General features: G+C 25.6%; 1 protein-coding gene across 2 annotated transcripts in view; it reads right to left on the reverse strand.

Moving 5' to 3' along the window:
- The window catches only part of ab (abrupt), a 75967-nt gene extending 48208 nt beyond the window's left edge, over positions 1–27759 (reverse strand). The window contains exons 1-4 of one of the 2 annotated variants that reach the window (XM_065499472.1): positions 26828–27759; positions 25511–26021; positions 25140–25409; positions 24780–24999 (exon numbers count right to left, since the gene is read on the reverse strand). In XM_065499472.1, the coding sequence (XP_065355544.1) occupies positions 24780–24999; positions 25140–25409; positions 25511–26021; positions 26828–27288 (1462 nt within the window). In that variant the 5' untranslated portion in view covers positions 27289–27759. The remainder of the gene's footprint in view (positions 1–24779; positions 25000–25139; positions 25410–25510; positions 26022–26827) is intronic. The other variant, XM_065499473.1, reaches the window with a different exon arrangement.
- Positions 27760–27972: the final 213 nt, after the last annotated feature.

The raw sequence follows: 27972 nt of genomic DNA on the forward strand, positions 1-27972 counted from the left end.
TCAAACATAATTAGTTAATTAATTATAAACATGTATGTATTTATGTATAGCCCCCACATTATGCTATACTTTTGTTGGACTTTCTAAATTGTGTACAACAACAGCAAAAAAAAAATCTAATTATTATTATTTTCCATCAATATAGCACTATCTACATAAACAAATCTATAACGAATATGAGAAAAAAATAAACGCAATAAATAATCAAACTTTATATTTGAATATGAAATAAATGATGAAGGCACACACCTCAAATTTTGCATACTCGTATAAATAAAGGACTCTCCCCTTTTGTATACCACTGCGGTGGATCTGGTCGTTGTTGCCATTATTTTGTATTAAATACAATACATATAGAGCAAATTAAAACAAAGCAATAATATCCTGTATTATAATAAAATAACCCTCTTTTTTTGTTGTTGACGGCCCAACTAGAAAAACAATAATATTATCTATGAAATATACATATTTATACTGTGTATAGTATGTTTGTGTGTATTTCTAATGATATATCAAAATAAAATATTGAAGCAAAAATACAATATTTGTATGTGTATGCGCTAAATATTTATAATAATTGAAGGATATTTCATCAATAAAAACAAAAGCCTAAAAGCACACACTGCAAAACACTTGTAGTATGTTAATGTTATACTCAGTTAGTTAATGTAAAGGAGAGAGAGTAAAGTGTTGTGTTGTGTTGTTTAGGGGGCCCGAGAGAAAGAGAGTGCAATAGAGAAATAAATACAATGAAATAAAATATAATTCAGTGCTTTAGAGTAATGGTTACATATTGTTATACAATTGATAAAGTAATAAAAAAGGCTGGGTTCAATATTTCTAAAAATATGTATAAACACACACATACAAATATTTTTGCAGAATATTATATAAAAAGAAGAAGAAGAATTGGTATTAGGTGTAGCAGAGTAGGTAGGTAGGAATTGTTTGTGGGTTTTAAGGGGTTAATATGAAAAGTATTTTGGAAATGTCATTTTTTTAAAGTAACTACAGGAAGCTTTTTGTCAATTAAATTTCAAGGAACAGCGTTCTCAATTTTTAAAAACATTACTAAAATCACGATCATTCTTCAGTTTTAGATTTTTATTTCGAAAACTAAGAAAACCTTTTCCAGTTTTAGGTATCTATTTAGAAACCTGAAGAAATTTATTTCGGGTTTGGCTCTAATAATGTGGTTGGAAATTCAAACGCCAATTTTTACAAGTTAGTTTCAAAATATTGTAAAAACGATAGTACAAGTTGAGGTCATCTTTAAAAACAAAGGACCTCTTTGAAGTATTTGAGAAGTACTTATAAATTAATTTTGAATGTTCCTTTTCCGCCTGCCCTCGTTATATAAGAGCTATGTTTAGCTTTACGTTTATTTATTATATGTTCAATACTTATTCACGCACATTTCGCATATAATTTAGGCAATGACAGCTTTCTAGTGCTTATACTTATACACAAACCATCACATATACATACATATAGAATATGTATATTTATTGTGTGAATATGTGAATATACAATGACATTAAGGTTAAAAGGGGTGTTGGTGAATAATGGTGGGGAGCTGGGTATTGGTAGTGAATGTGAATAAATAGCAGTATGATTATGATGATGGGTCATGTCATGATGGTCCTTTTCAACGTTCATCTATAAACATACAAACACACATTAGAGACAGACAGACATCTATTATATGTATTGTTTAGACACATACATTATACTCATCATCATCATCATGTACATTCCACACATCTATTTATTTCTAATATTACACACAAACATACACACTTGTACCTATAATAAGTTTTGGTTTTAGAAATTGTGTTTGTGAGCGAGTGTGTAATGTACGCGTTGTCCTGCCAACACCCGACTAAATTCTCTACCAAAAACACAAACTTAACTAAATTTATTGCAAATATTTCCTCAACAATGAACAACTACAACAACAGCGGCAGCAACAACAAATTATTGTTAAAACGCGTAAAGAACCAATTTTTCATTGTAAAGGTCTTTATAAACACATCTACACTTGATCAATACACATTCACCATGGACGACTCTGTGTGTTCATATGATATATGTTTGCAATTGTATGTGTTAAAACACACACACACTAAAACATTTATTAACAAACCCTAGTGCGGGTGTTTAATGGAACTATTGCGGCAGTTGGTCGTTTTGTTGGTTCGTACTCATATGTGGACCATCATCCCATACAAAAGACAGCAAAAAAAAGACACACACAAAATAAATCTAAACGAAACGTTAAATAAATTGATAATTGTACAATTTTATAATATTGATTAATTGTCATATTTAACAGTTTGATTTAACCCTAGAAGGAGCGCTTTGTAAGTTATAGTAAATGATTAAAAACAGGTACTTTTTTAACATTAAAATGTTAAAAATAGATTTTATATTCTAATAATAATAAAAAATAAAAATTTTTAGTACATTTTTTGAAAAAGTACTAAAGTACTTTTTTTGAAAAAGTACCAAAGTACTTTTATTAAAAAGTACCAAAGTACTTTTATGAAAAAGTACCAAAGTACTTTTATGAAAAAGTACCAAAGTACTTTTATGAAAAAGTACCAAAGTACTTTTATGAAAAAGTACCAAAGTACTTTTTTTCAGTTTTGAATTGTACAACAAATTGTTCATTATAAAAATTGTTGTATTAACGCTTAAAAATTCAAATCTAAAAATTAAACTTTACGTAAGAAGGTACAATTTTAGTTTCTCGTAAAAGGGTTTTTGGACATAAAAATATACCTACAAAAAGATTAGAAACTGCTAGTAAAAAAATAAAATTTTAAGTACCAAAGTACTTTTTTCTAATTTGAATTATACAAAAAAAAACGTTTGAAATTTTAAACAGTTAAATTACAAATTAGACATTTCCATATAAATATGGATAAAAATACAGTAATTTGGTACCAAAAATTCTACAAAAAATAAGAAATTTATATAACAGAGTTTTTTGTTAAAAAATAGTACCAAATGTAAGAAATTTCAAGAATTATTGTTAAAAAAGTTTTTAATTTGAAAAAAATACAAATTTTAGATTTTTCCACAAAAGTACTTTTTTGGTACTTTTTTGCAAATTGTTGAAAATTGCTCAAAATATATTTCACAAATTGTTGAAAATTCCACAAAAATCAGAACCTCATACTAACAGAGTACTAAATCTTAAGAAATACCAAATTGTACTTTTAAAAGTACTTTGGTACTTTATGTTGATAAAAAGTACCAAATGTAAGAAACTTAAGGAATTATTGTTAAACAAGTTTTTAATTTGAAAAAATACAAATTTGGAATTTTTCCATAAAAATACAAATTTGTAATTTTTCCATAAAAATACAAATTTAGAATTTTTCCATAGAAGTACATATTTGGTACTTTTGTACTTTTTGGTACTTTTTTGCAAATGGTTGAAAACTGCTCAAAAAATAAGAAATCCTTGGAACTATTATTAATAGAGTAATAAATTTGAAAAATACTAAATTGCGACTATTTTAGAAAATAACTTGTTTACGCAACTTTGGTACTTTTTAGCAAATTGTACCAAAAATAATATAAATAATAATTTTATTTCTGTTTACAAAAGTACTTAATTAGGTAATTTGATACGTTTATCAAATTGCTACTGCAATTAGAGTAATAAAATATAAGAATTACGAAATTTTATAAAAGCACTTTTTAAAGTATATTTGTACATTTCGTTGACAAATAGTACCATATAGAAGAAATTTAAGAAATTATTTTTAAAAACGTTTTGAAAAATAATACAAAACTACCATTTTTAACAAAAATAAGGAATTTTTAAAACTATTGTTAATATATTAATTCACTTTAAGCAGTACTTAATTTTGATATTTTTTCAAAAGTACCTTTTAAAGTAACTTGGTACATTTTGTCAACAAATAGTATAAAATATAAGAATTTTAAGATATGAATGCTAAAAAAATTTTAATCATAAATTTTAAATCTTTCCCCAAAGGCATTTAATAAAGTACCTTGGTAATTTTTTGTTGCAAATTGTACTTTGGTATTCTTTAATTAAAAATTGTTAAAAAGTTTTAGAATTAAAAAAATACTATAATAATCTCTCTACAAAAGTACTTATTTTGGAACAATGGTACTTTTTGGTTACAAATTATACCAAAATTATGATTACAGCAAGGAAGAATGCTAGGAGGAGGTTGTAACGGGCCTTGAAAATCCATTCCATACTATGTTTGTAAATAATTAACAGTTTCTGTATGTTTTAATTAGCAGTTTAATAGAAATTTTAGCAATGGCCTAAAGTTTAAGGATACAATATTCATTTTTGATCTTTAGAAAAAATGTTGTATAAAAAATAAGTTTCTTGAGTACAGTGACGTGAAATAAAAGTAGTTAGACTTTTGCTTAAACAATTAGCTAATTATAAGGTACTAATTAAATAGGTAACATTTTTCAATAAATTTTAAATTTTTGGTTTAAATTTTTCCTTAAAAAACTGTACTAAAATTTCCTTCTAATAAATCAATCAATATTTATTTATTTTGAAAATAAATTTGTATTTTTAAAATTCAAATGTAAAATAACCAACGCCCAAATCTACTGCTGTGTTTATTTATTCTTCATTACTTTAAATCTTTTTATTTAAATCTTAAAAACTCTAACCCCCCGGTAGCAGCCGCTTGAAGCCCCCTTCCCTTGCAACACTTTACAAACATTAGATGGCCAACATACACACATACATACATATGTATGTATGAATTGTGATAAGTGTAACACTTAGAGACTGGGCAGAAAATGGAAATATATACAATATATGAAAATAAAATAAGAAAAACTACGCATATTTCAAACATAAGAAAGAAACACTTTGAGTATTGAGCAAATGAAATGCAAACAACAATCGATTTGAACGCACAAATAAAACAAAATATGTATTAAAATAAAAAAGAAGGAAAACTCACACGCACTCATGTACACACATATACATAGAGAAGAAAAGGATAAAGAAAATAAGTAAGAAATAAAATAAATTTTAACACTACGCACCTACTTACATTACTTACGAATGTTGGGCAATAACTCATCCATTAAAAGGGATATTACAAATGCCACACACACATCTATACATACATGCATTCGCACACATACTCATCCAAAGAGAGACAAACAAATTCATGTAGAAATATACTTACACACGGTATGATTGTAGGTTTGAAAATATAAAGGAGTTGGGGTTGGGCTGACACATGTGTGTAAGACAGGGTCAAGTAAAATTCAAAACAAAAAAAAAAAGTAAAATAAAACTAGTAGAAGGTTTTCTTATTTTACTTAAATAAATGTATGTATTTTTACATATACATACATCTACACTTATACTTAAAGCATATCAATGCAAAAATAAAGGATGAAGTATTACATTTTTCAAAGTAGTGTGCTATTCTGTTCTGTCTGTGTACTTTTTACTTTACTTAGAATTTCAAATGGGTGGTGGTTGGTTAAAAAAATGTAAGACGTATGAGAATACGCTAGTGTTAGCAGATGAAGGAAGCCAGGCACCCAGCACAAGACGAAGGTTTCAAGTGATAAGGAACAACACAAACAAAAAAACGCACAGAATAAAATAAAATAATAATAATAATGGAGAGAATAGTTATGCTTATACTCGTACATATACATTTAGACATTTGCACTTGTATAAAAATATTTGTAGGAAAATGCGAGGGTTGTGAATGAAAGTTTTGTGGAAAATCTTCTTAAAGAAGAATTGAAGTTATACTCATTTGAACTTTAACCTAAATTTAGAAATGGATTTATATTCGATCGAATTTAAATTTTTAAAATAAATTTCTTAATGATATTGATCCCTAAATAAACCCAGCAAGTGATTATATTTTGACTTAGGATCTATAGTTGAATCAAAAAGTCGACTTTTATCGATTTTTCGACTTTTGTTATTTTTGAAAAGTCGACTGTTCGACTTTTTAATTTACTTTAATGTACAAATATATGATTGCTAAATTTAGTGATGGGAAAAACGCATTTTAAAATATTACCGTGTTTAAAAATAAAAATCGATAAAATTTAAATTTTTAAAATAAATTTCTTGGTCCCTAAATAAACCAAGCAAGTGATTATATTTTGACTAAGGATCTATAGTTGACTTAAGGAGCCATCTTTTTTCGAATTTTAAGTTTTTGAACTTTAGACTTTTTTAAATTTTGAATAGTCGACTTTTCAACTTTCGTTATTTATAAAAAGTCGATTGTTCGACTTTTCAACTTTTTATTCTACTTCAATGTAGAAATATATGATTGCTAAATTTAGTGATGGGAAAAACGCATTTAAACTTTACCTTGTTTCAAAATAAAAATTGATTTAAATTCGATAAAATTAAAATTTTTAAAATAAATTTCTTAGCGAAATTGGCCCCTAAATAAACAAAACAAGTGATTCTGTTTTGACTAAGGATATATAGTTGAATCAAAGAGTCGACTTTTTTCGATATTTGAAATATTGATTTTTTTTAAATTTCGACTTTTTTAAATTTTGAAAAGTCGACTTCTTGACTTTCGTTATTTATGAAAAGTCGACTGTTCGATTTTTAAATTTTTTTATTCTACTTTAATTAACAAATATATGATAGCTAAATTTAATGATGAAAAAACAAATTTTTACAATTAAAATTAAAAATAAAAAAAGTCGACTTTTCCAAATTTTATTGTATGTTCGACTTTATTTCCAATGAAAAAATCGATTTCGATTTTTTTGAACAAAAAGTCGATTGTTTGAATTATAGAACCCTAAATCTTGCCATTTTGGAAAAGTCTGGAGTCCATACGTTAGTAAGGTAAATCAGCTAGAAATTTAAGGAATAGAGCAGAATTTCCTCTACAAAGTTTTTAGACCAAACTCTGTTTCAGACGTTAAAAGCGAGCCTGAATCGAACAGAGTTTTCTAAGCAACAGCATTCAGACCAACAACAACAAGATTCATATGGTAAATAAACCTTTCTCATTAGGGACATTTCTCATTAAAAAAACCTTGAATTCCTAGCAAACAAGTTGAAAATATGGTTTCAAATTTAAGGAATTGCCTTATTTTCCTTTCCAAAATAAAAAAAGACCTTGAACAGAACTACATTTTTAGATCAAACTCGGTATCAGACGTTAAAAGAGAGCTTGAACCAAACTGAGTTTTCTAAGAAGGGCAAAAGAAGCAGAATTTCGTCTTCAACCTGAAAGAACACAAGCTGAACCAAGTTTTCAAACCAACAACAACAAGATTCATATTGTAAATAAACCTTTCTCATTTAGAGGGAATAATTTTTCATTTAAAAGCTCCCAAACTTTGAGTCGAATTGTGGAAGAGGTGTATTTTTAGTAAGAACAATAGGCAGCTGTCAAAGTTCGAGTCGAATTGAGTCAAAATTTATATTTAAACCACGGTTTAAAGCAATTATTTTTTGCAATATTCAAACAGCATTGCATTCTAAGGAAAAAATTTAAGTAAGTTTCCTTTCAAAATAAAAGAGATTGAACTAAATGGGTTTTTTTGGTTTTTAATAAGAAATATCACACAATAGTCAGCTGTCAAAGTTTTTCGAAGGAACAAATTTAAAAAAAATGGTTTCAAACTTAAAGAATTGAAGTAAGTTTCCTTTCAATATAAAAGAGATTGAACTGAATGATTTTTTTAGACAAAACAAATTCAAAAAAGATTTTGTTTTTAATACGAAAAATCCCTCAATAGTCAGCTGTCAAAGTTTGAGCGGAATTGCGAGAGAGTTTATATTTAAACTATGGTTGAGCTTAAATGAGGAATAGTTTAAATTGTTTCAATGTTTTAAAGAAATTAATTTTTGCAATTAATAGGGAAAAGGTAAAAATATGGTCTCAAATTTAAGGAATTTAGAAAGAGTTTATACTTAAAGAATGGTTGAGCTGAATTGAGGAATAATTTAAATTTTTTAGAAACAATTAATTTTTGCAATTATTAGGGAAAACTTTTACCTTTTTTTAAGGAATTGAATCAGAATTCCTTTCCAAAATTAAAGAAATTGAACTGAACGTGAATGTTTATAGCATCCAACTGTTGTCAACTCTCAAACTTTGAGCTGAATTGAGCAAGATTTTAAATTTTGACAATGTATTAAAGCAATTTTGCCTTCCTAAAGAAAAAAGTAAAAGGAGTGGTTTCAATTTTAAAGAATTTGTATTTAAAAAAATATTCACTTGAGCGCATGTGTAGCCTGGGTTAAATTTTGATTAAGTTAATCATCCTTTTTTGAAAGTAGGTACTTTATAAATGTAGCAAATTTTGTTGTGAATCTTCAGTTTTATTGTAATATCTATCGCTTATGAATCTTTTCCCTAAAATTATCACAGCCACCTTTTATATTTATATTAAAACACTAAACGAAAATATCTATTTTATTTCTCAACTTTATCCCCCTGCCCTCCTCACACAAATATGGTAATAAGATGTATTTTTCCTTACAAAATAATATACAAACTCAAACATACATTTAAATAAAATACACATACATCTCGAACAACTACAAACTAAAAAAAAACACATACATCATCAAACCTATACAAAAATATTGTATGAGAATGAGTTATTTGAAAAGAGCTGGCTAGGGTGGTTGGTCAGTTTGTCTAAAGGACCCGGTTTATACATAAATTGAGGGAGTTAAGCAAACATTATTTGTAAAAAAGTGAGTAAGTAAGTAGTTTGGCGACGAGTCCATTTCAAATACTTACTGTACCATACACAACTGCTGCTTCTTGTCTTATAAATACATATTTTTTTTATTTGAATGGATATTTCAAAATAATATAAGTAAAACTGATGGGTTTTTTTGTAGTAGTGTTTTGTAAGTATGAGAGAGTATGCTGCCGATATAAATAAATGTACATTGCATATGGATTTATGTAAATCTATGCCAACCATCTTTACAATAACCTATTCTACTCTACTCAAAAACCCCATGTTTCCCCCCCTGCCCCTTACACCAAAAAAAATGAAAATAAAATATCAAATCATTCTTTAAACAAATATCCTTTTTCTACTTACACACTTAATATATGTATGCATGCTCACATGCTCACCCACACATTTACTTGCTAGAAGCAAACACATGGAGCAAAGTATCAGCAGCATTTAGGAAAAAGGTCCTTTTTCTTAAACTAAAAAACTGGTTTGTCTTAATGTATGTATGTCCTATATGGTTAAATGTGTAGGAGCATATATAGATGTAGAAGTGTTTAAATGTTTGCATAGTAGTTTTTTTTCTTTTACCACTATTCTAAGGCTGCTCTCTCTCAATTTTACTTTGACTTTTATAATATTTTAAAGCAAATATACTTTATAATATAACGAGGTTTAAATGAAAAGTTCTTTTTTTGAAATTTTCATAAAGAGACAGTAAAAATACTACATAGGGTACATATTTTAGAGCCCTTTCAAAATCTTCTAAATATTACTTTCTTTATCCCCATTATTCACCAGATTTAGAGCTCTATTTTTTTTAATATTATTTGTAAATGCTTTAAATTTGGGAAATTTTAGCACTTTTTGAGAAAAAGTACTTTTTTAACAAAAAGTACTATTTCTAAATAGTACTTTTCAGCAAAAAAGTATTTAAAGTACTTATCAACAAAGAGTACTTTAAGTTCAACATAAACTGGCTTTTTCAAAAAAGTACTTTTCAATAAAAAGGAACTTTGCTTAGGCGCTCCATAACCTTAAATTTAACAAAAAAACATACTTTTTTGTTAAAAGATACTTTTTTGTTAAAAATAATACCTATTAACAAAAAAGTACTTTTCGAAAAAAAAACTAAAATTACATTTTTATCAAAAAAGTACTTTTTGCATGAATTCAATAAAACAATACTTTCTTTTAGCAAAGTTTTGTAACAAAAAAGTGAATTTTAACTAAAAAATACCTTTTAACAAAAAAGTACTTTTCAACAAAAAAATACTTGTTAACAAAAAGGTACTTTTTAATAAATAGGTACTTTTTAATAAAAAGGTACTTTTTAACAAAAATGTACTTTTTAACAAAAAGGTTCTTTTTACAAAAAAAAACAAAAATGGTCATGTTAACAATACTTTTTTTTCAAAAAAGTACTTTTTTCATGATATAAATAAAAAAATACTTTCCAACAAAAATTAACTTTGTACAAAAAAATCAAATTTATTTTTTTTTATTATGAAAGATATTTTTCTCAGTAAACCGGAAACAAAGGAAATCAAAAAGTAACTTTCCATTCGAACCTCGTTTTTGTACAACTACTGCAACAACATAAACTTCGACAATATAAAATTTATACAATTTGAAATGGATTTCAAAAATGAATTGAAATCCTATACGAATGAACAATTCAAATTATATTTTATTTTCTCTGGTAACAAATACACACACACTCACACACATACACTTAAACACATAGATTATATTTCTAAAAAAGGACACATAGTTACTTATACAGTTATACAACCAAACACATACATAGAAACAAACAAATACTTACATAAACACATACTTACAACACTTGTGAATAATTTCAAAATTTTATCCCTTTTTTTACAAAAAAAAAAAATAAATAAAATATGTGTAATAGAAGTTTCGTAAGTGTATATAAATGTAAGAGTGTGTGCAAAAAAAAAAAACACAAACTACATTTTAACCAATATAGAAATAAAATACAAAAAAAAAAAGTTTTTTTTTGTTTAGAAAATTTTCTAAATTTTCTACCTTAAGTACTTTGGGTCTGTGTCCATTTCTGGTACATTGGAAAATACAACAATATTTTTATATACATATATACATACATATGGTAATTGCAAATGAATGTATATGTATGTATGTAAATGTTGGTTAGAGTGTAGGCTAGAATTTTCTTAACTTTTTTGTATAATATTTGTATTTGTATAAGCACGTCCATTTTTATGTTATATTCATTCATATTCGAAAAGGAAAACCTAATACCGTGTATGTGTGTGTGTAAAGGACATTCAACATAAGTCCATCTTAGTTTTACACACACACATTTATATAAATTTTTCTCTAACAACTATATTTTGATCCTTGTACATAAATGTATGTGGAGTTCGTTTTTATTGTTGTTTTTCAAATACAAACAAATCAAGTAAATGTGTGTGTATGTGTTTTAGTTTAAATTTAATGTATTTTCTATATTTTATAATCAAGCCAAGTCAAACCAAGGCATGTGTGTGTAAGTGTATAAGTTTTAGTTATACTTTTACATTAAAATTCAAATTATCCTTTCTTTTTTCCCTTAGCATTTTTTCTTATTTTTTTATATATTTATGTATGTATATTTCACAATGAAAATATAATTTTATTTGAAGTTTAAGTAGAAAATTAGAATTTCAAGTATATTGTAAAGGGAAGTTTTTTCATTGTGCACATAGAATTTCTCTAAAATTTTAATATAAAGTTTTTCTTTCATATAATAATTGTATAATTTAGAAATGTTAAAAGAATAAAAGTAGTTTTTAATACTTTAAAGTTCTTTTTAACAAAAAATTACTTTTAAACAATGAAAGAATTAGAGACGAATCACATGAAGGCGGCTATGATGGTCTGCTATTACAAACTCAAAAATATGACAAATTCGAAGAAGTGTTTTAACTGATTAAAGAGCCATTCTTTTACAAATTACTTTCCTTATGCCCAATATTTATCAGATCTAACTATCTGAGAAAAGGGAAAGCTTAAGTATTCTCTTTTTCTAAAATTTTCGTTAAATTTAGCTATAAAATACTTTTTAAAAAGTACCTTTTAACAATAATTATCTTTTAACAAAAAATAATATTTTAACAAAAAAGTACCTTTTAACAAAAAAGTACCTTTTAACAAAAAAAGTGCCTTTTAACAAAAAAAAGTGCCTTTTAACAAAAAAAATGTGCCTTTTAACAAAAAAGTACCTTTTAACAAAAAATAAACTTTTAACAAAAAATTACCTTTTAACAAAAAAGTACCTTTTAACAAAAAAGTACCTTTTAACAAAAAGTACCTTTAACGAAAAAAATCAAAAAAGTACATTTTAATAAAAAAGTAACTTTTAACAAACGCAGTTTTTATAAAAAATATCCTTTTAACGAAACAAATTCAAGAAAACTTAATCTTTTCCCAAAAAATCAGGAAATTCTAAACAATTGTATTGCCTATGCGTAGGCGCTCGATAATCTTAAAGAAGCGCCTTAAAATACAAACAATTTCTTTTAACAAAAAATAAACTTTTAACAAAAAATTACCTTTTAACAAAAAATAAACTTTTAACAAAAAATTACCTTTTAACAAAAAAGTACCTTTTAACAAAAAATTACCTTTTAACAAAAAAGTACCTTTAAACAAAAAAGTACTTTTAACAAAAAAGTACCTTTTAACAAAAAAGTATCTTTTAACAAAAAAAGCACCTTTTAAAAAAAGTACCTTTTAACAAAAAAGTACCTTTTAACAAAAAAGTACCTTTTAACAAAAAAGTACCTTTTAACAAAAAAGTACCTTTTAACAAAAAAGTACCTTTTAACAAAAAAGTACCTTTTAACAAAAAAGTACCTTTTAACAAAAAAGTACTTTTTAACAAAAAAGCACCTTTTAAAAAAAAAGTACCTTTTAACAAAAAAGTACCTTTTAACAAAAAAGTATCTTTTAAAAAAAATTAAAAAACTACATTTTAACAAAAAAAGTAACTTTTAACAAACGCAGTTTTTATAAAAAAGATCCTTTTAACGAAACAAATTCAAGAAAAATTAACCCTTTCCAAAAAAATCAGGAAATTCTAAACAATTGTATTGCCTATGCGTAGGCGCTTCATTTAAATTCTAACCTTAAATAAACGCCTTAAAATACAAACTATTATTTTTAGCAATACAAAATGAATTTGTCATGTTCAAGTAAATATGCACAGGCTTTTTCTTTTTTAAAAAAAGTTATTTATCTTTGTCTTACTTTTTTGCCGCTTTCTAAAACATTTGATTTAAAGACACACCAAAAAAATTGATAAAACGAAAAACAAATGGTATTAGCATTTAAGTGTTTTCTTTATAAAAACAGAAAAAAAATAAATAAATTTTATTATTTATACGCTTGATGTACATATAAAGTAGTTTCGCCTGCTGTCAATGTCCATTTATATGTGTAGCACCCATCATTTGATCGTTTATAAACACACACCCATATGATTTCTCATACACACACACCAGCACACATGCTTATTCCTTTAGACTTACACATTCAAACATATTATAAGAAATTTTTCTTAATGTAGGCATTTTACACACATTCAAAATCCATCTAAGATTACTATGCCTGCCCCATGCGTGTTAAAGGATAATGTATATTCATCAAATGTTTGTACTTATAAGAAACGTAATATGTGTGTTTGAAGGAGTAGTAGTAGTAGTAGTAGAAAAATAAAACAGAAAATAAATAAACCTAAACGATCGAAAGATATTAATATGAAATACCTAGAAAACTGTTACCAAACTCAAAAAAAAGGAAAAGCATACATATTGAGTGAACTAGAGCTAAAAGGTATACATGAGTAGAAATCTAAACTATGGCCAGAAATAGAGAGGTTGCATTGTAAATGATTTGCAGTAATGTTATAACAAATATATAATATCTTTCTAATGTACTACTTATATTAGACAAATGTCAATAAATTCATTCTTTCTACTCTTAACTAACTTCATATACAATTTTTTTTTAAATTTTCAAAACTTTGTATTGAAAATTTTTCAAAATTTGTTTTTTTAGATGCAAATTTCATTTATATTCTTTTTATTTAATTTTTGATTAACTCTCGTTACTATTTATGCCATTTTATTTATATTTTCTTGGCAAAGTATCGATGAAAAAATGTACATTGTAGAGAAAAAAAGTAAAAGTGCGTGCATTAGCAATTATTCTACTTACATATTTTGTTGTAAAGACATACATTTTCATATGTATATATAAAGTTATTATTGTTTAATAGTACTTTATACATGTAAGTATCTAACCAAGTATTTATGTATGTGTGCCAGTTTCTATATAATACTTATATTATTTGACTAAAACTTTGAGTTTCATAACCATTACCCCAGACTTGGCGTTATTGAGATGATATACGTGAGTTGAAGTTTCAAATGTCAATGTGTACGAAAAGAAAAAAAAGTTTTGTACGTTGAGTAATGTATAGGTAGGTGTAATTTATATTTACTACATATGTAATTTTTAAACAGAGTTTTATACAACAAAAAATACAAAAAAATGGGTTTTATGGCCAAATAAAATAAAATAAATCAATATTTTATAATTTATTATGATGTCTGGATGGAAAGATGCTTTTCAAGCAAGATTGTGAGAGTAATCAATATAAATTGTGTTAGAAGAAATATTAAGAATAGCCTAAAAGTAGGCAATAGTAGCAGATTTATAAATAATCAAACGAAAATATTATAACAATTAGTAGATATTATAACGGCTTAAAAATAGATAATTGAATTTTAAAAAGCCTAAAAGTAGGCTATAGTAACTCAAAAATATATTGAAAAATAAGAAGGAAACCAAAAAGTAGGGAATTAATATGGTAAATTAATTTAAATGACCTAAATAAAGGATATAGTATATGAAACTTGTAATTGTTTTGAAAAATATGTTGAAATTGCGATTTCTTAGTCACTAGTTATAATTTACACAAATTCCGATCCTTCTTGCGGCGAAAGAAATGTCAAACGTTCTAAATGTTTGTTTCCACCTCAGTTTTTATTCATGCAACAAAGTTTAATTAATATTTTACTCAACGTGTGGAGATGTAATGATGAAAATTTCAAAATTGTGAGTCTTAAATTGGTTAACTGGTCAAATTAACCTAAAAGTAGACAATACTTAAGGAAAAATAAACAAATTTTAATGAAATTAATAATGATCCTAGAACTATGCAATTGAAATTCGAGAAATAGAAACATTATTCAAATTTAAAGATTTTTATAATAATCCAGAAGTATTTGAGTAATTAAATTAGAACAATAATAAACAAAATATAAAAGTTTGAATAATTTAAAAAAAAATTCGAAATTTTTTTTCTGAAATCCTATAAGCAGCCAATTGTAACTGAGAGAAAATAGTTAAAAATGCCTAAAGGTAGTTAAGATAATGAAGAAAATTAAAAATCTAGAAAATTTATAAAAAATCCCAAAAGTAGGCAATTAAAACTGATGAAATTAAATAAAATATCTTAAAATTAGGCAACAATAATTGTAAATTATGTTATATTTTAGGAAATAAATGAAAATCCTAAAAATAGGCAACTGAATTTGAAAACATTTTATATAAGCCAGAATGTAAAATGTGATAAATGTTAATAATATGAACATTTTCAACAAATATGTGAAATCGATTCATAACATTTTCACGCCTACTTTAAAACGGCAAGGTTATGCAATATGTCCATATACAAGGACTTCTGATATAAAACCTACTTTATTTGAATAATTAAATATAGAATTGCAGAAAATTGTTAACTACTGTAACGAAAAATTATTATATTATTCAAATTTAAAACAAGTTTAATAAAAACCTCAAAACTAGGCAATGGTTTATGGACAATTAAAATTTGTTCGCGAAAACCTTAAAGCAGGCAATAGAAATTGTATTAAATTGTAGTATCAAAATGTAATTAATATTTCATTGTTCTTTAATTAATAAACTATAAACAATTTTAAGCTGAAATTTTTTTGCTAAACACTAATAAAATACCTTTGCTACATTACTTTGATACTGAAGTGGCAGTTCATGTCATGTTGCTGCTGCTGCTGTTGTCTGGCAAAATAAAAAACTTTTTTACTTGACTACTACAATTTTGTTCTTTTTCTTTTGAAAGCAATGAAAACAGCGAGAAGAAAACCAAGCCATGGCATATGTTCAGGCAAACCAAAAAGAAAGTTTATTTACTACAATTTAATGGGTGCGTTTACTTTAACTATTACTAGTTATTTATATATGTATAAAAAATAAAGAAAAAAAAAGAATATATCTATATAGTTTCTTAGCCAAACAATCAAAGTATGTAAGAACAACTACAAATGTGTTATTAACATTACATTAAGTAAAAACGTTTAACAAAAAAGTTTTTCATTATTTTTATATATTTTCACGTACATTTATTCAGTTCTTTTTTTTGCTTATAGTTTTTTTGTGTGGAAATGTGTGTTTTTTTTTCTTATGTGTCTGTATTTAATATATTAAATTCAAACACGACACGCACTTACAATTTCATGTTGTTATTGCGATTATTTTTATTGTTTTCTTATATGTATAGTCTACTTTTAGGTGTAGTTTTCTTCTTTTTTTTTTGCTATTGCTATTTTTAACGTTCAAAACAGTTAAATTAAACGTACATATGTGTATTTGTGTTATTGTTGTTACTGGTAAAATGTTTAAGTAATGCGCGCGAATATAATGTTTCCGCCTGTTTCCGGTTTTCCGGTGTTTTACGTTGATTTTTCTTTGTCTCTCTTACACGTATTTAATTTCTTTGATTACGCTAAAGCTAGGCAAACTATGTGTGCTAAGTTTTCTAAGGCAAATTAAATATTTTATGAAAAAATCAAAAAAAAAAAAACTATAAATAAAATGTCTAACAAATCAAATCAAAATTTTTATGGCAATTTAATTGCCGGTGTACAAGTAATAATGATAAAAATTTTAAAGCCTAAAAGTAGGTTACAAAAATTGATTACTTAATACTACAAGTAATTAAACAATTTACTAAAGGAATTAAAGAAATCTAAAAATGTAAGAAATTAATTCATTTAATATTTATTAAAAATTTAAAAATGTTTGTAATTTGCTTTTTATATAACAAAAAAAAATCTTATTTTTTTAACCTTTTTTCTTTTATTTTATCCAAAAAATTAACATTTTATTACTTTCTTATTGGTTTTTTTTTTCAATCGAAAGCCAAGCTAAAGTAAATATTGTATAATATTTCTATATTATAGCCAAAATGAAATGTAATAATGCACATATGTGTTAAAGGACATTTTCGTTACAAAGAAAAAAGCTAATATTTTCTTTTGCATTTTAATATGTTTTCGAACTTAACTTAAGAAGATGTAGAAGAACTCTAAGAATAAAAGATAAAACTTATATTATTATTATTGTTGCTGTTGTTGTGTCACACACAAACAAAAAGGACCACATAAGTCATGAACATTTTTAAAATTAAAATAAATTGTTAAACGAGCAAAAATAAGAAACAAGAAAAACTAAACAAACACATGATAAAACTTTAAACTAAAGGTTGAGATTTGCTTTATTTTGCTGGCCACAAATAACAGAAAAAAAAACAGATTGACAGTATATAAATAAGAGACGTAAAATGAAATAAAAAGAAAAAATAAATATGCTGAGGAAAAATAATGAAAGCAAATAGTAAACGACTTGGAAAAAAGCTACAACATGACTCAAATAAATTCAATAACAAACAAGATTAAAAGTTTTTTTACTCTGAAAAGTTTCAAATGTCGGTTTTGAAAAAAAAATTACAACCATGCCCTTTTAAAAGGGGCGTTAATTATTTAAATGGAGATTTACAGAAAGCAAACTTATTAAAAAGTCTTTCAAAAACTTTCAATTTAAGAATTTTAATGGAAGGACAAAACGGTTTTGAAAAAAAAAAATTCCAACCATGCCCTTTTAAAAGGGGCGTTAATTTTTTAAATAGAGCTTTACAGAAAGCAAACTTTAAAAAGTCTTTCAATTTAAGAATTTTAAAAAGGGCGTAATTTTTAAAAAATTACATCATCATTGAAAACTTGTTTATTAAAGCTTTTTGAGTTTCTACAAATGAACAAAAAAGTCCGTCAGTTGTCAAACTGCAATAAAAATTGAGTGTGCTTAAAATTTTGAGTCAAAATTTTTTCACGCCTACTTTTAAAGGGCATGGTAATAAAATACATTTGTATTAAGGGTCTTCAGTATTGCTAAATAATAAAATATTATTAAAATACGTAGAATTTTCATTGAAAATTTGATTATTCCTTGGGCGTTTTAAAGCCTTCATTTCAATTCATTTAAATCTAAAAAAAATTTTGAATTTTTTTTTGGAATTTTTTTTTGAAAAATTGTTTTTCTTTGTCATTTTTCATCTGTAACAAACTGTTTAATGATTTTGGACTACTGTGTAATTCTCTTTTTTTATAAAAACAAAATCATTTAAAAGGCCAGTACAGACAAAAATAAACAAAACTTCTTTTGCTTTTTACAATAAGACAAATATCATTTCTATTTATTTATTTCTTTTTTTTTTCTTTTCTTTTTGGCAAACACCACATGTACATATGCACTATACTCTTCAATTCCTCAAAAAACCCCAAAAACTAAAAATCTAGAGGTATGATGCCTAAATGTATGCTACATATTTACTATATTATTTTATTTCTTTACAAAATAATACCACATTACCAAAGCCCGTATATTTAATATGTTTTTCTTACATTCTTATTTATTTTTTTTTTGTTGCTTTCTCTAATATATAATTTGAAAGTAAAAAAAAGAAATAAAGAAAACATCACTGAGACAACCACAACAAAGAGAGAGGCAAAAAAAAACAAAACTGTGGACCTTCTTCTTAAGTAAAGAAAAACATTTAAAATTGTAAAGTTTATTTATAAAGGCCAGTTAGTCTTTTACTCATTCACTCACTCTCTGCTTGTCTCTTAGTTTTTTTTTCGTAGCATAGACTTTATTTTCTAAACGCCCTTATATCCTGTTTCCTTTTAATTTTATAAACTACACTAAACACTGACCACTGTTTTCATTATAATGGTTTATTTTTCAAATAACAAAGTTTTCAATTTCATATGTTAAAAGTTTTGTTGTTGTTGTTGTTGTTACTGTAATTCTTGGTTTTTGATTTTAACAAATAAACATAAGAGCACCCTAAATATATGCTACAGTTTTTTTAAAACAAGTTTATTGAAATTTCTTTTTATGCTAAATAATTACACATGATGCTTAAACAACTTACTGAGAGGTAGATATTATTGAGTTTATTAGCAGTTCTTTATGTTATTAAAAATCTAAAGTGCGTGTTAATCTTTTTTATTTTACAACTAAATCTAATAAAATATAGATTTTGTCCATTATTTTCTACATATACATGCATAATTCTAATTAAACCTAACTCCCTTCTTCTTTTATTAGACTCACGTTAGTCTACAATATTCTTAATGGTTTTTACTGGGAAATAATCATCTTTATAAACACATATGTATATTTGTTTTAATATTAGATTTACCTTAAACCTCACACTCTTAGCTTCCCTTACCTTATTTCTTCATTTTAATTCCTTCTAACATCTTTTTCTAATAACCCTGCTGTTTGTTTTTTTTTTCCTAAACTAAATATTACATGTTGAATTTGTTTTCTTTCTAAAAAATTCCCTTCTTTTTCTCAGAAGCAAACTGATGTATTTTCAATACAATTAAACACGCAATGTTTTAAATACAATATTACTTACACGAATGGATGAATTAATTGTAGATTTAACTTGAAAAAAAAGGTTTATCTCTGTGTATATATTTATGATTATATAAATTTACACATTGAAAACATATTGACATGCTTAGTTTATTACCAGCAAATATTGATTAGTTGCTTAATATAATTGCTATAAATATAGCAATTGCTTTTTTTGTTTAATTACGGAAAAACGGTTTTAAGACTAATGTCTATTAGCCTCAACCACTTAGCATTATTAAGGGTGACATTCTCAAAAGTATTTAAATCATTTATTAAAATATAACAATTAGTAATGAATTTGTAGCCAGTCTAAAAGGCTTTAAACGATCTTATAAAAATCGTAGTAAACTTTTAGGCGTTTATACATAATTCTTTAAATTATTATTTTTCTTTTGGAAAATTCTCATAAAAAAATATGTTTCCATAATGCTTATAATATTTCTCCAAAAAATATTCAGATTTAATACTTTTTTAGCAAAAGTAGTATTTCTACTACTATTTTTAACATGTAAATTTTAAGATATTTTTGGATTTAGATTTTTAAGCTTAATATATTCTATTAAATAAAAAGCATAATTTACTTCATTTTGTTTAAAAATAGTAGTAAATTTTAATACTTTTCAAAAAAATCCCTTGAAAAAATATGTAGTATTAATGATTACTTAATGAACAATATTATTCCTACAAAAATTTATTTAATGTAAGACTTTTTGAGAAAAAGTAGTATTTCTACTACTATTTTCAAAATTGCAATTTGAAGATGTTTTTGGATTTAGGTTTTTAAGCTTAGTATATTCCATTAAATAACAAACACAGTTTACTACTTTTTGTGTAAAAATAGTAGTAAATTTAATACCATTCAAAAAATTCTTTTAAAAAACTATGTGCTATTAATGATTATTATATGAAGAATATTATTGTTACAAAATTTTAACACATTTAATACCTTTTTAAAAAAGTAGTATTTCTACTACTATTTTTAAAATGTAAATTTAAAGATTTTTTTGGATTTCTATTTTCAAGCTTAATGTATTATATGAAATAAAAAACATAATTTACTACTTTTTGTTAAAAAATAGTAGCAAATTTAATAAATGTTTAAAAAATTTTATGAAAAATTATGTAATTTTAAAGCTTATTTTATGCTCAATTATGTTCTAAGTAAAAATTATGAAATTTAAAACTTTTTAGAAAAAGTAGTATTTCTACTACTATTTTTAAAATGAAAAGTTTTTTATGTTTTTAGATTTATATTTTTAAGCTTAATATATTCTATTAAATAAAAACCATAATTTACTACTTTTTATTAAAAATTAGTAGCAAATTTTATAATATCCAAAAAATTTCCTTAAAAAACTATGTAGTATTTTTAGTTTTTTTATGAACAATAATATTCCTACAAAAAAAATCACATTTAATACTTTTTAAAAAAGTAGTATTTCTACTACTATTTCAAAAATTAAAAATTTAAGATATTTTTGAATTTAAATTTTCAAGCTTAATATATTCTATTAAATAAAAAACATAATTTACTACTTTTTGTAAAAAAAATTAGTAGTTTTTATAGTAAGCATCATAAATACTACTAATTTGATCTTTAGTAATAAGGAACCGAATGTACAAATTAACAAATTTTCGTATTGGCGAACATTTTTTATACTGATTTAATTTTTCGACTTTTAAGCATCCTGAATTCTTAATCTTTGTCTTTAAGCCCACAAAAAAGCACAATACCTAGTTCTACCTTCTAACAAGCAAAAAAATCATGTTTTTACTGTTTGTGAATTACAAATAATGTCCCATTGTTTTCTTGAGGTTCTTTATATTTGTAGTTGTAGTTGTTTTTTATTAGATGTCATAAGAATAACATAACACCAGGACTATTTACATTAAGTATTGAACGCTTGAATGTATAATAATCTACATATACATACATTATAAATATGCTTAAACAAAAAAAAATAAAATAAAGAGGAATAATAATAATACAAACACACATGTTAATGGTCGTTAACAGGACATAAGAATAGATATTGAATGTTTATAGATTATTATAATCATAATAAACAAAAAATAAAAATATATACACATTCATGGCTTAAAGGAATAAACAACATCCTTAAATGAAAACAAAAAAAAATAAAATAAAAACCAAGTCATTGCTTGGCAACCCTTAACTATATATGTACTTCCTTTTAAACACCCTGCACCCTTCCCTTCCTTGGAACACACCCTGTACACACAAGCTCTACAGTTACGCTCATCTTATTACACACACATAAAACGTATGGTCAGTTTAAATATCTAGATGTGTATTGAATATTAAAAAAATAAAGAAGAACTAAGCGCCGGTACATATGCAATATTATATTGTTAATATTGGACAAATGTTAAAAATAATAATATTTTATATTGTATTTGTATGTGCATAAAGATAATTTAATGGTAAATATGAACATTTAGACAATCCTCTAAAGATGGGTCATCAAATATATTTTTGAGGGTATAAAACACATTGACTAAATGTCTTTGATTATTATTATGAAAATTATTTCCAATATGTATATAACTGAGAGTAAAACAAAGGGGGAATGGAATGGTTCTTTCTATATCGATAATCATAAAAATAATTTTTAGTTATTGTTTTCAAGTATTTTTCGATGACACTAAATGTGCAAATAAAATCGCTTTAGATTTTTTGTGTATTTATATATTAAAAGATATTAAGTGTTAAATTGAAACACGTTTTGGCCATAATCCTGGTAATTGTACTTAAAATGTGGGTATTAGCTTAAGAATTATTGAAGAATAACTTCATTTCTAGCAAGATTTTTCACCTTTTTTGAGATTAAAAATATTAAATAATACAAAAAAATTATAATAAAAATTTTATATAAATATAAATACATGTTATAAATAAAGGCAAGCACTATTAATTTTTTATGACATTTAAATAAAATTTTAAATCGTTTTAAAATGTAACCCAGCACCATTTAGCATCAACTTGAGAAATTTTCATTTGTTGTGTCAAATAAATTTAGATATGAGTTTAATTTAAAATGTTTTTTCATATTTTAAGTTTAATTAAAGCTTTTCTGGTTATTTAAACTTAGTTTAACGAATTATATTAAAATTTCTTTAGATTTCACTTAAACTGCAAGTTTTTTATGACAAAAACTTCAAACAGAGCTTTTAAAAAATCTTTTGTTCAGTTAAACTAGAATTAAACAGAGCTTTTAGTAAAGCTTTTGCGCAGTTAAATCAGAATTAACAAGAAAATTGCAACAAATGTAATATTTTATTAAATAAAAGCTATGGATTAGTTACAACTGGTTTAAAGAAATACTTTAAACTTTCAGTTAACTTAGTTTAACAAATAAACACAACATAGGTGTTCATTTAGCTTAAAGCTTTATTTAAATCTTTAATAAATTAGAATCAATTAGCAAAAAAATCGTTTTAAAAGGTATGATTTAAGCTTGAGATCAATTAAACTAAGTTTAACTAAATAATCTTAGGAAATGCTTTTTTCTATAAACCAAAGTTTAAACCAATAACTTTGCATGTTTCTCTAAACTTAATGCTTCTTTGAGTCTTTTATAGCAGCTTTAAATAATTATTTTTTAAAATCTGCTTTCAAATTATTATTTAAAGTTTGCATTGCTAAAGCTTTGGACAGGTTAAACAGAGTTTAGCTAAACAACTTATCAATACAAGACAAGTTAAACTCAACATCGTTTAAAGAAACTGTTTAAAATAATCTTAAGGTTTTATTTAAACAGTTTTTTAGTTTTATATTGCAGTTTAACAAAAATATAAACCAAGTTATCTACATAAACCAAAGTTTAACCCAATATCTTTTTTTCGTTAAACTGAATGCTTCTTTGAAGTCTTTTAAAATCAGCTTTCAATAATTTAACAAATGATTTTATCGAGTTTGCATTTTGTGCTAAATTGATTTTGACAAGTTAAACTGTGTTTAGTTAAGCCATGTTAAACGCAACATAATTTTTTTAAAATAATTTTCAATGTTTTTTTTTTGAATTTTGTTTGAGTTCCTGAAAGACTATAGAAATTTTAAACCTGGTCTAACTAAAAATAAATTTAGAACTTCAAACTCTTTCCAAAAACTCCACTTAAAAGGTTAAGTTTTAGTTGAAAAGCCTTTAATGAATTTGAAACTTGTTTTAAAAAGCAGTTGACAATTTAAACCCTGATTAGTTAAACAATTAATCTAGTTAAGCCAAGTTAAACTCAACAACTGTAAAAGCAATTTAAAAAAATTAAATTATTCGTAACATCTTTAGATATGTAAATCTTAGTTTAAAAATATTATTCTGAATGTTAAATCTAGTTTAACTAAACTTTAGCTTTATAAAAATCGGCATTTCCAACTTCAAACATGATTAAATTTAAAATGGTAAAAAAATGGATTAAAATTAAAATGGTATACCTTATTTTAAAAGTTTTAAACTTGAGAATTGTATTAAAAATCTTTCGATTTATTAAACTCAGTTTAGCTTAACTATTTCAGAAATCTTTTTCTTTATTAATCTCAGTTTAACAAAAAGTTGCCGCAAAGCTTAAGAAATATTAAACCTAGTTTAACTAAACTTTGCTTTATAGAAATCTGGTATCAAAAGCAAAAAAGACAGAACAAAAAATATAACTCAAATTGAGTTTACAAAATGGCGCTGGGTTTATATAAATATATATTTGTTTAACAACCTTTACATTAAACATAATGGCAAATTTAATAAATACATTTTTTTAATTTTCATTATAATTTTGCAATTTTCACACTTACTTAACTAATTTATCATAAGCCAATTGTTCCAATTGTTTTTTTTTTTCACTTAAAAACTTTTTTTTATACAAATTTTCCCTGGTTTTTCGTTTTTCGATTTGCCATTATTTAAATTACTTTTCAAATAATGATACTACATGCTTATTGATTTTATTTATCATATAAAACAAAATTAAAAAATGCAAAATAAAAGTTAATTCGATCCAATTGGTTTTTAATTTTTGAATTTTCTTTTGAGTTTATGATTTTTAAATACTTTTTGTTTTTGTAATTCAAATCGAGATGAGCAAATTTTGTCAACATAACAACAAGAGGCAAATATATATGTATTCAATATATGTATTATTAATTAATTAGAATTTTAAATGTTTGTTAAGACATACAAGAAAATAAAAACGTTTGGACTTACCGAAATCATTAGCAGCCATACCGGAAGGACCTGGCAAAAGGCCGGGTATACCTTGTAAACCTAAAAAGGCATTGGGGAAGGAATGAGTACGTTGATTGTCCATAGAGTCCATAGTGCCATCATGTTGACCATCACCGCGATCAGAGGGTTCAGTGTCGGAGCTGGCTGAATCCTCGCCAGCACTTTGGGCATGTAGGGAAGCCATATCGGGATGTTGTTTCTAAAGAAGAAAAAAATAAAAAGAAGATACCATTTCATTAAACTTATGTAAATTATAATTTTTTTAAGTCTATCCTTTTGCTTTTAATTTATGTATAAATTAAGTCTTTTTTCATTTTAAAATCTCTTTAAAATACTTACCTGTAAACCATTTGTATTTTCCAAAGCCTGACCCAACAACGATTCGCGCATTTCACGATCTCTATCGTGTGAGGTCTCACGACTGCGATCACGATTACGTGTCAAAGGATGTTGACCAGCTACGGGGAATTCACGATCGATTAACAAACGTTCAGGACTAATGCCATGTTGGGCACGAAACAAATCAGCACTTTTTATTCTTTTCTGGGGAGGAGGCGTCAAATGATTATTACGATTACTATCCGAATCCGATAAATCCCAATGATTAGCCTAAGTATCCATAAAAAATAAAAGAAAATAGAAAAAAAATATTATAGCAAGCCCTTTCATCTTTTCGCGACAAATCTGTTTTCCGGAAGTGTCTACTTTACTTTATTGCTATTGTTTGGTTTGGTTCTTACGGGAGACGCTGACGAGGCCTTCAATTCCTGTATGGCAGGGGTATTTCCATTATTTGTATTGTTGTTACTCTTATTATTGTTGTTGTTGCTGCTGCTGTTATTGTTATTATTGTTGTTGCTGTTGTGATTATTATTGCTGCTGTTGTTATTGTTAATGTTGCTGCTGCTGGTATTATTTAATAGATTATTTAAAGGTGTTGTCGACCCCAAAGAAGGTGTTGTGAATGGTGAGTTGGAGGAATTGCTTAGAGCCTGGGTGGCGGCTGTCAGAAAATTCAATTTGTTCGTACTGCCCGATAGTTGACTGTTCAGCGAACTGCTGAGTTTGTTGGAGGGCGTGGAGGAAGCGAGTGTGGGGGTGAATGAGGCCGAAGAGCCATTGTTGACATCGGCTAGACCACGTATCTGTAGTAAATGGGCGGTTTTTAGGAATTCCGGCAAATGTTCATGACCCACATTGACTTCGCCGTTGTACATAAAGCTGTAAAGTGTGGGGGGAGGATTAAGGGAAATTTAATTTTATTATTTTAATAGCAAAAGCTGTTTTTCATTAGAAAAAAAAAACACTTCTTTAAATGTGTCTAAACAAAAAGCTTTTTCACAAACAAAAACATTTTCAATAAACAATTATTTTTCACTAAAAACCTTTTTTAAAAAAAAATAAAAAGCTTTTTCACTAAGAAACTTTTTTTATTGAAAAACTTTTTTTAATAAAAATATGTTTTACTAAAAAGCTTTTTGAAAAAAGCTTTTTTAGTAAAACATTTTTTTAGTAAAAAAAAACTTTTTCATAAAAACGTTTTCATTGAAAAAGCTTATTTTAATGAAAAAAGCTTTGTCAATGAAAATTAAAAAATCTTTTTTCAATAAAAAACTTTTTTAGTAAAACATGTTTTTTTAGTGAAAAAAGCATTTCCAATTTCAATGCAAACGTTTTTTAGTGAAAAAAGATTTTTCAATGAAAAAGGTTTTTCAATGTAAAACTTTTTTTATTCAAAAACCTTTTTTCAATAAAAAAAGTTTTTTTACTTTAATCTTATTAATTGAAAAATCTTTTTTCAGTAAAAAACGTTTGCATTGAAAAAGCTTTTTTCACTAAAATTTTAATTTTTTAAAAAGGCTTTTTTCACAAAAAAAGCTTTTTATTGAAAAAAGATTTTTTTAATATCCATTGACAAAGCTTTTGTCATTAAAAAAGTGTTTTTCACTAAACCAAACGTTTTTTTTAATTTTCATTCAAAATGATTTTTTCGTTGAAAAAAAGCTTTTTTTCTCCTTCACACTCACCTTAATAAATTCTCCACATCATCGGCCGGCACATCTCTTAATATAACAATGGGATGCTCGCAAGGATTCGCCTTCAACAGCTTGCGAAAATAGGGACTGCAAGCACTCAGCACTACCTTGTGAGCGGTAAATGATCTTTCATCACAGGCCAATGTGACATCGACAAAATCTTCTTCATCTCTTAAATGACGAAATGAACTCAACATGGAGGTTTGATAATCGTTCCATTTTAAAGCATATTGTTGTTGTTGCTGTTGCAGCTGTTGTTGCTGTAATGTTGCACTGATTATAGCAGCCGTTTGCTGTTGTTGTGTCTGTTGTTCCATAGCGGATGAAGGTGCTGGCGAAGTGGCCAAATTTGTGTTGGCTGTGGAGGCTGTGGTGGCAGGCGGTAAAGGTTCCATTTTAACAACCCCTGCGTTATTATTCTCTGCTGTTTGTAATTGTGTTGATTCAGTCATTTGCGTCGTAGTGTTTGGTTGGGGGGAGGAAATCAAAATTTGGATTTTGTTTGTTTCTTTTTTTGTTGTTTTGTAATAAGAAGTCAATTTTTTGTTAAGAGATTTTGTTAGTAGTTGTCTATTTTAAAGGGTTTTTATAGAAAAAACCTTTTAGTTTGTTTTTATGTTTGCTTTTTTTTTTGAGAGTATTGTTTAAATTATTAATAGTTTTATTTTTAATATGCAAACTAGGCCATTAAGGATTTTTTGTTGTTTTTTTGGGGGAATTTGTTGTCTTTATAAAATTTTGTTGGGAGGATTTTTTTGTTAATAAAGTATGTTTAGCTAAAGTTCCATTGTTTCTTTTTGTGTGTAGGTTTTGTTGTTTGCAAAATTGAAGTTTTGTTTTGTAGATTTTTAACGAAATGACCCAAGCATTTGTTTTGTTGAGTATTGTATTGTTTAGCTATTAAATTTCAATAAGTGGACGGAATTCTGTAAATAAATAAAGGGAACATTATAGAATTAGTATTGTAAATATGTAAAATAATAAATAAATATTTATTTTTTAAAAAAAAAACACTTAATTTATGATGAAAAGAAACTATTTATCTCAAATAAAAAGGGTATGTTAAGATTTTGAATATTAAACATTATTTGTATTATTTTCTATTTAAATGCCTTATACAGCTTTTGTCTATATTT

This window comes from Calliphora vicina, chromosome 2 (genome assembly GCF_958450345.1).
Source record: "Calliphora vicina chromosome 2, idCalVici1.1, whole genome shotgun sequence".
NCBI classification, from domain to species: Eukaryota; Metazoa; Arthropoda; class Insecta; order Diptera; family Calliphoridae; genus Calliphora; species Calliphora vicina.